Here is a 9,265-nt window from a genome sequence, read left to right as displayed (position 1 = left end):
CAGAACCGTGCTCTACCAACTGAACCGTGCTCTACCAACTGAACCGTGCTCTACCAACTGAACTGTGCTCTATGCTCTACCAACTGAACCGTGCTCTATGCTCTACCAACTGAACCGTGCTCTACCAACTGAGCCGTGCCCTACCAACTGAACCGTGCTCTATGCTCTACCAACTGAACCGTGCTCTACCAACTGAACCGTGCTCCATGCTCTACCAACTGAACCGTGCTCTACCAACTGATCCGTGCTCTACCAACTGAACCGTGCTCTACCAACTGATCCGTGCTCTACCAACTGAACCGTGCTCTATGCTCTACCAACTGAGCCGTGCTCTGCCAACAACCGTGATCTACCAACTGAACCGTGCTCTACAAACTGAACCGTGCTCTATGCTCTACCAACTGAACCGTGCTCTACCAGCTGAACCGTGCTCTATGCTCTACCAACTGAACACAAACTGATACACTCTGATATCGTTCAACCATTGGACTTTTATTTAGCATAACAAGTAGAGACATTACTTGATGTTTTTCATTTTGAAAAGTAGGCTAAGTTCTGTACACAGACAGTTTATTTATATTGCTATGGTGCTACGATAGATATAAAGATAAGTGATTTGACATCTAAAACTTAACGTAACATTCATCCCAAAAAATAAAACAAACATGGTTATTATCAAGAATCATGAATAATGAAATATTAATAGTAAAGAGTGAGATGTCATTAACAAGGGTGAATAATGGACTTAATGATTCTGGGGATGTGAATAATGGACTTAATGATCCTGGGAGGGGATGTGAATAATGGACTTAATGATTCTGGGGATGTGAATAATGGGCTTAATGATTCTGGGGATGTGAATAATGGACTTAATGATTCTGGGGATGTGAATAATGGGCTTAATGATTCTGGGGATGTGAATAATGGACTTAATGATTCTGGGGATGTGAATAATGGACTTAATGATTCTGGGGATGTGAATAATGGACTTAATGATTCTGGGAGGGGATGTGAATAATGGACTTAATGATTCTGGGGATGTGAATAATGGACTTAATAATTCTGGGGATGTGAATAATGGACTTAATGATTCTGGGGATGTGAATAATGGACTTAATGATTCTGGGAGGGGATGTGAATAATGGACTTAATGATTCTGGGGATGTGAATAATGGACTTAATAATTCTGGGGATGTGAATAATGGACTTAATGATTCTGGGGATGTGAATAATGGACTTAATGATTCTGGGGATGTGAATAATGGACTTAATGACTCTGGGGATGTGAATAATGGACTTAATGATTCTGGGAGGGGATGTGAATAATGGACTTAATGACTCTGGGGATGTGAATAATGGACTTAATGATTCTGGGAGGGGATGTGAATAATGGGCTTAATGATTCTGGGGATGTGAATAATGGACTTAATGATTCTGGGGATGTGAATAATGGACTTAATGATTCTGGGAGGGGATGTGAATAATGGACTTAATGATTCTGGGAGGGGATGTGAATAATGGACTTAATGATTCTGGGGATGTGAATAATGGACATAATGATTTTGGGAGGGGTTGTGAATAAGGTACTTAATGATTCTGGGGATGTGAATAATGGACTTAATGATTCTGGGGATGTGAATAATGGACTTAATGACTCTGGGGATGTGAATAATGGACTTAATGATTCTGGGGATGTGAATAATGGACTTAATGATTCTGGGAGGGGATGTGAATAATGGACTTAATGATTCTGGGAGGGGATGTGAATAATGGACTTAATGATTCTGGGGATGTGAATAATGGACATAATGATTTTGGGAGGGGTTGTGAATAAGGTACTTAATGATTCTGGGGATGTGAATAATGGACTTAATGATTCTGGGGATGTGAATAATGGACTTAATGACTCTGGGGATGTGAATAATGGACTTAATGATTCTGGGGATGTGAATAATGGACTTAATGATTCTGGGAGGGGATGTGAATAATGGACTTAATGATTCTGGGGATGTGAATAATGGACTTAATAATTCTGGGGATGTGAATAATGGACTTAATGATTCTGGGGATGTGAATAATGGACTTAATGATTCTGGGGATGTGAATAATGGACTTAATGACTCTGGGGATGTGAATAATGGACTTAATGATTCTGGGAGGGGATGTGAATAATGGACTTAATGACTCTGGGGATGTGAATAATGGACTTAATGATTCTGGGAGGGGATGTGAATAATGGACTTAATGATTCTGGGAGGGGATGTGAATAATGGACTTAATGATTCTGGGGATGTGAATAATGGACTTAATGATTCTGGGAAGGGATGTGAATAATGGGCTTAATGACTCTGGGGATGTGAATAATGGACTTAATGATTCTGGGGATGTGAATAATGGACTTAATGATTCTGGGAGGGGATGTGAATAATGGGCTTAATGACTCTGGGGATGTGAATAATGGACTTAATGATTCTGGGGATGTGAATAATGGACTTAATGATCCTGGGAGGGGATGTGAATAATGGACTTAATGACTCTGGGGATCTGTTGCTATTGTGGGTTTGTGTCGTCGTACTTTAGTGGTTGAAGTGAAAGACAAATTCATGTAGAGGGAAGCATCTGTTTGGTCGATGGTCGTAGAACAGCGGTTTGTTGCACACGGGACTCTCTTCGCCAAACAGCAGTGGCCATCTCGCCGTGTTTACCGGGTCTCAATGTACATCTATAAATTCTCAAATTCACAGTCGAAATCGGTCATTCTGCACACAATGTACTTCCACTGCCGATCTCTGCAACAAACACAAAGAGAGAAGAAGGTTATCAGACAGACAGACAGACAGACAGAGACAGACAGAGACAGACAGAGACAGACAGAGACAGACAGAGACAGACAGAGACAGACAGACAGAGACAGACAGAGACAGACAGACAGAGACAGACAGAGACAGACAGACAGAGACAGACAGAGACAGACAGAGACAGACAGACAGACAGACAGAGACAGACAGACAGACAGACAGACAGACAGACAGACAGACAGACAGACAGACAGACAGACAGGATGTGAATGACAGGCTGTTTTTCACAGAGAGTAGTTGGATGGATGTGAATGACAGGCTGTTTTTCACAGTGAGTAGTTGGCTGGATAGATACTGCTATTAAACTTCAGGCTGAGATATGAGATGGCCTTGCCTCGTTTCAGTGTTATTAATGGACTACTGTTTCAGTCTTCCCTCCTGATGCCATGAAACGTTTTGGACTTTTGGACTCAACAAGTGATGGAGTAGATATACTTTAGTTTTTTAGAGTAGAGATAGAAGATTAAAAATACTACCATTCCAAGCTACTACAATGCAACAACAATGCTTCTACCATGCAATACCAGACATGAGTTGGAAGGAGCCACTCCAAATTCCAGCTACTACAGACAGTAGTCTGTACTCGGCCCCTGAACGAACTAACTAGCTAGATAACTAACTAACTAGCTAGATAACTAACTAACTAACTAACTAACTAACTAACTAACTAACTAACTATATAACTAACTAACTAGCCATATAACTAACTAACTAGCTAGATAACTAACGAACTAGCTAGATAACTAACTAGCTAGATAACTAACTAACGAACTAACAAACTAACTAGCTAGATAACTAACTAACTAACTAGCCATATAACTAACTAACTAGCCAGATAACTAACGAACTAGCTAGATAACTAACTAACTAGCTAGATAACTAACTAGCTAGATAACTAACTAGCTAGATAACTAACTAACTAACTAGCCATATAACTAACTAACTAGCTAGATAACTAACGAACTAGCTAGATAACTAACTAACGAACAAACAAACTAACTAGCTAGATAACTAACTAACTAACTAACTGACCAATGAATGACCTGCAGCTACAGTCTACAGACCTGAGAACTCCATCGAAGGTGGTCTGAGCCCCTCTGATGAAGTAGCCATAGCCGGGGATGACAAACTCTCCCTCCTCTCTGTATTGCTCAGGCACCTCCAATGATTTCCTATGGAGAGAGAGAGAGAGAGAGAGAGATGTTTATTTATTTTCCCTTGTGTACTTGAACTATTTGCACATTGTTGCAACCCTGTATATAGACATAATATGACATTTGAAATCTCCCTCGCTCTCTCCCGGGATTTATTGCCAAAGCAAATGAGATAGATAGTAAACAAAAGTAAAATAAACAATAAAAAATGTACAGTAAACAGTACTCACAAAAGTTCCAAAATAATAAAGACGAGAGAGAGAGAGAGAGAGAGAGAGGGTAGGGTTAGGTTGGGTAAGGTTAAGGTAGGGTTAGGGTAAGGTTGGGTTGGGTTAGGGTTAGGGTTAGGGTTAGGTTAAGGTTGGGTAGGGTTAGGCTGGGTTAGGGTTAGGTTTAGGTTGGGTAGGGTTAGGCTGGGTTAGGGTTAGGTTTAGGTTGGGTTAAGGTTAGGTTAGGATTAGGTTGGGTTAGGTTTAGGTTGGGTTAAGGTTAGGTTAGATTGGGTAGGGTTAGATTGGGTAGGGTTAGATTGGGTAGGGTTAGGTTAAGGTTGGGTAGGGTAGTGTAAGGTTAGGTTTAGGTTGGGTAGGGTTAGGTTAAGGTTGGGTAGGGTAGTGTAAGGTTAGGTTTAGGTTGGGTAGGGTTAGGTTAAGGTTGGGTAGGGTATGGTAGTGTAAGGTTAGGTTTAGGTGGGGTAGGGTTAGGTTAAGGTTGGGTAGGGTAGTGTAAGGTTAGGTTAGGTTTAGGTTGGGTTAAGGTTATGTTAAGATTAGGTAGGGTTAGACGTAGGGGACTTACCAGCAGGAGTAGGGGCAGCGGCGGCTGTAGCGACAGCAGTAGAACGACCACTCGCGGTCCAGGACAGGCTCAAAGTACTTGCTCATCACCCCCGCCACCAGGCCATTGTTGCCGCATGTTGAAGACCTGAAATACAACTTGTAAAATAAACTTCATGAACCAAAGACCCATAATATAGTTGGCCAAGAATCTCAAAGGATTTGTCTCAGAAACCGAGGATACAGAGTTGTAATGGCTTCATTGCCACAGTTGACTACAGATCACTTCAACAAATTCAGATGAATTCATCCTTTCAATACAATTGACATCCAAGAGGTGAAAATGAGGCCGTTATCATTACATCGAGGGAAGCTTAGTTTATTAACAATCCTCTCATCTTTTCTCCTCCCCTCCTCTCTCCTCCTCCTCCCCTCCCCTCTCCTCTCCTCTCCCTTTTCTTGCCCTCCCCTCTCCTCCCCTCCCCTCCTCCTCCTCTCCCCTCTCCTCCCCTCTCGTCTTCTCTCCTCCTCCCCTCTCGTCTTCTCTCCTCCTCCCCTCTCCTCCCCTCCTCTCTCCTCCTCCCCTCTCCCCTCTCCTCCCCTCCTCTCTCTTCCTCCTCCCCTCTCCTCTCCCCTCTCCTCCCGTCCTCCCCGCTCGTCTTCTCTCCTCCTCCCCTCTCCTCCCCTCCTCCCCTCTCCTGCTCCTCTCCTCCTCCCCTCCTCTCCTCCACTCTGGTGATTTGATGTAAACACCGTGTAGTGTGTTTATAGCCCATACAGCCAGTTGTCATCACAACAGTTTGACCAACATTAACCTAGAGCGCAGAGAGCACAGTGATCTGTAGCCCTTTGTCATGGCAACAGTGTCCCAGCCAGCAGCTATAGAACTAAATGGGGAGGACAGGTCCATATGGCAGAAGTTTAACATTGAAATGTAAAAGGCGATGTTCCTGTGTTAGCATGGACTGCATTCAAAGTACATTCTGCGTATGTCAGCTCAATTAGAAATTACCTTAAAATGTATATAGCGCAATCCATTCAGTATGATTTGTTACGTTTCGTATGGTACGTATTAACTACAATTTGTAGGGGAAGGGTCAGCTAACATGCTAAGTAGTTGCAATAATGCTAAAATGCTAACATTTCGGTTGCTAGACATCCGCGTTTTACAACCAACCCCCTTTCTTTTGTTTTTCGTCGTTACATCTAGTCTTTCAGGCCGGAAATTCAGATATCAGAGGTATCCATGCCCAGCCCCATTACAGGAGGATTTCACAGAGGATCAGAGATCAGAGCTCAGAGGTATCCATGCCCAGCCCCATTACAGGAGGATTTCACAGAGGATCAGAGATCAGAGCTCAGAGGTATCCATGCCCAGCCCCATTACAGGAGGATTTCACAGAGGATCAGAGATCAGAGCTCAGAGGTATCCATGCCCAGCCCCATTACAGGAGGATTTCACAGAGGATCAGAGATCAGAGCTCAGAGGTATCCATGCCCAGCCCCATTACAGGAGGGTTTCACAGAGGATCAGAGATCAGATATCAGAGATCATAGGAGCATGATGATCGAACCCCCCAGCTGACAAGGTAAAAATATGTCGCTCTGCCCCTGAACAAGGCAGTTAACCCACTGTTCCTAGGCCGTCATTGAAAATAAGAATTTGTTCTTAACAGACTTGCCTAGTTAAATAAAAAATAAATACATTACAATGTCCACAGTGTCTGCCTCAGCCCCTGGGATGATAGAGCACGTCTACCTCAGTTCCCAGAGGAAGCCTTTGTTTCCAAACCCGATAGTAATCTAACCTTACGGCAGCTGCGACACAATGGATGGTGCAGGAACACAATATAAACGAAGTGCCTTTCCCAACCACAGCAGCATGCTGATCACCACCCGACGACTAAATGCCAATTACGTCTATTGGCAATATTTCTTTTCAGTCTACACATGAATGATAGTGTTTCTTGGGGTTGAAAAAGTGAATATTTTATGTCAAATAGTGACGTTGTTTCAGAGAATGACACATTTGTCGAGCTTCCTGAACAAGTGGAGTGAGCTCAGCTGGCCCTGGTGTCAGAAAGCTGTGCCAAAACATCAACACATGTCTAAAAGCACAGGAAACTGGGATCATAAAAGTAAACGAAAGGATATGTCAGAGGATGAACAAGAGACTGCTAGTTGTATAAAGACTGTTAAAAATCACCGGGAGAAGAAAAATACCCATGACGTTGAATGAGTACACAAGCCCATTTGACGTTTTTGGAGAATAACTCCGGTGTAACGGCAGTCATCGTTCTCCTCGTCTGAGGAGTAAGAAATGTCGGACCAAGATGCAGCGTGGTGAATATTCATATTTATTACGAATACTTTCAAGAATGAAAAAAACTATAAACTGAACAAAAATAACCGAAGACGCTACAGACCCGAAATAGTGAACACAAGAACACACGAACAGGAACAATCACCCACAACCCACAATACAAAACAGGCTACCTAAATATGGTTCCCAATTAGAGACAACGCAAAACACCTGCCTCTGATTGAGAACCATATCAGGCCAAACGAGAAAACCAACATAGAAACACAAAACATAGATAACCCACTCAACTCACACCCTGACCATACTAAAACAAAGAAATAACACAAGAACTATGGTCAGAACGTGACATCCGGCCTTGACGTTATTGGAGAATAACTCCGGCCTCGACGTTATTGGAGAATAACTCCGGCCTTGACGTTTTTGGAGAATAACTCCGGCCTTGACGTTTTTGGAGAATAACTCCGGCCTCGACGTTATTGGAGATTAACTCCGGCCTCAACGTTATTGGAGAATAACTCCGGCCTCGACGTTATTGGAGATTAACTCCGGCCTCGACGTTTTTGGAGAATAACTCCGGCCTCGACGTTTTTGGAGAATAACTCCGGGCTTGACGTTATTGGAGATTAACTCCGGCCTCGACGTTTTTGGAGAATAACTCCGGCCTCGACGTTTTTGGAGAATAACTCCGGGCTTGACGTTATTGGAGAATAACTCCGGCCTCGACGTTTTTGGAGAATAACTCCGGCCTTGACGTTTTTGGAGATTAACTCCGGCCTTGACGTTTTTGGAGAATAACTCCGGCCTTGACGTTTTTGGAGAATAACTCAGGCCTTGACGTTTTTGGAGAATAACTCCAGCCTTTTCTCATCTTAGTGGTCTAAGGCATTGCATTGCAGTGCTAGAGGCATCATTACTGACCCAGGTTCAATCCCGGGCTGTATCACAACCGGCCGTGATCGGGAGTCCCATAGGGCGGCCACAATTGGCCCAGCGTCGTCCGGATTAGGGGAGGGTTTGGCCAGGGGTGCTTTACTTGGCTCTAGCGACTCCTTGTGGCGGACCAGGCGCCTGCAGGCTGACCTCAGTCGTCAGGTGAATGGTGTTTCCTTTAACACATTGGTGCGGTTGGCTTCCGGGTTAAGCGTGTGGGTGTTAAGAAGCGCGGTTTGGCGGGTCATGTTTCGGAGGACGTAGGACTCGGCCTTCGCCTCCCGAGCCGGTTGGGGAGTTGCAGCGATGAGACAGGATCGAAATTGGGGAGAAAAAAAAAAATACAAATAAATAACAGATTGAGTCAAAGCACCGTAGATTACCATATTATTAGCATATTGTTTATGTAGAACTTTATAATTTCCCTGAAAAGACTGCATCGTAAACGGAACCCTATTCCCTATATAGTGCACTACTTTTGACCAGAGACTGTGGGCCATGGTCAAAAGTAGTACACTAACCAGGGAATAGGGCACCGTTTGGGACACACCCTTGTTTCGATCTGACACCCCATAACATTGTCTGGAAGAAGATGAGAGCAGGGAAGAATAACTCAAAGGAGATGAGGGCAGGGAAGAATAACTTAAAGCAGATGAGAGCAGGGAAGAATAACTTAAAGGATTTATTGTGTGAAATATCAATCCAGTTTATGCTGTTCACAATGCTGTGACTACTGCTACTACTACTACTACTGCTACTACTAATACTGCTGCTACTGCTACCACTACAGCTACTACTACTAGTACTTTTACTACTAATACTACTACTACTGCTACTACTGCTAGTACTGCTACTACTAATACTACTACTGCTGCTACTGCTACCACTACAGCTACTACTGCTAGTACTACTACTACTACTACTGCTACTACTGCTAGTACTGCTACTACTAATACTACTACTGCTGCTACTGCTACCACTACAGCTACTACTGCTAGTACTACTACTACTACTACTGCTGCTACTACTAGTAGTACTGCTACTACTAATACTACTAGTACTGCTACTACTAATACTGCTGCTACTGCTACCACTACAGCTACTACTACTAGTACTTTTACTACTAATACTACTACTACTGCTACTACTGCTAGTACTGCTACTGCTGCTACTGCTACCACTACAGCTACTACTGCTAGTACTACTACTACTAGTACTGCTGCT

At 43.3% G+C, this 9,265-nt stretch overlaps 1 protein-coding gene across 1 annotated transcript in view; it reads right to left on the bottom strand.

The window, feature by feature from the left end:
- Positions 1-471: 471 nt before the first annotated feature.
- dpt (dermatopontin) overlaps positions 472-9,265 on the bottom strand; it is a 28,183-nt gene continuing 19,389 nt past the window's right edge. The window contains exons 2-4 of the mRNA XM_055941125.1: positions 4,811-4,936; positions 3,923-4,030; positions 472-2,789 (exon numbers count right to left, since the gene is read on the bottom strand). Of these exons, the coding sequence (XP_055797100.1) occupies positions 2,723-2,789; positions 3,923-4,030; positions 4,811-4,936 (301 nt within the window). The 3' untranslated portion in view covers positions 472-2,722. The remainder of the gene's footprint in view (positions 2,790-3,922; positions 4,031-4,810; positions 4,937-9,265) is intronic.

The sequence above is a fragment of the Salvelinus fontinalis genome, chromosome 12 (assembly GCF_029448725.1).
Source record: "Salvelinus fontinalis isolate EN_2023a chromosome 12, ASM2944872v1, whole genome shotgun sequence".
NCBI classification, from domain to species: Eukaryota; Metazoa; Chordata; class Actinopteri; order Salmoniformes; family Salmonidae; genus Salvelinus; species Salvelinus fontinalis.
This window is presented reverse-complemented; position numbering and strand designations above follow the sequence as displayed.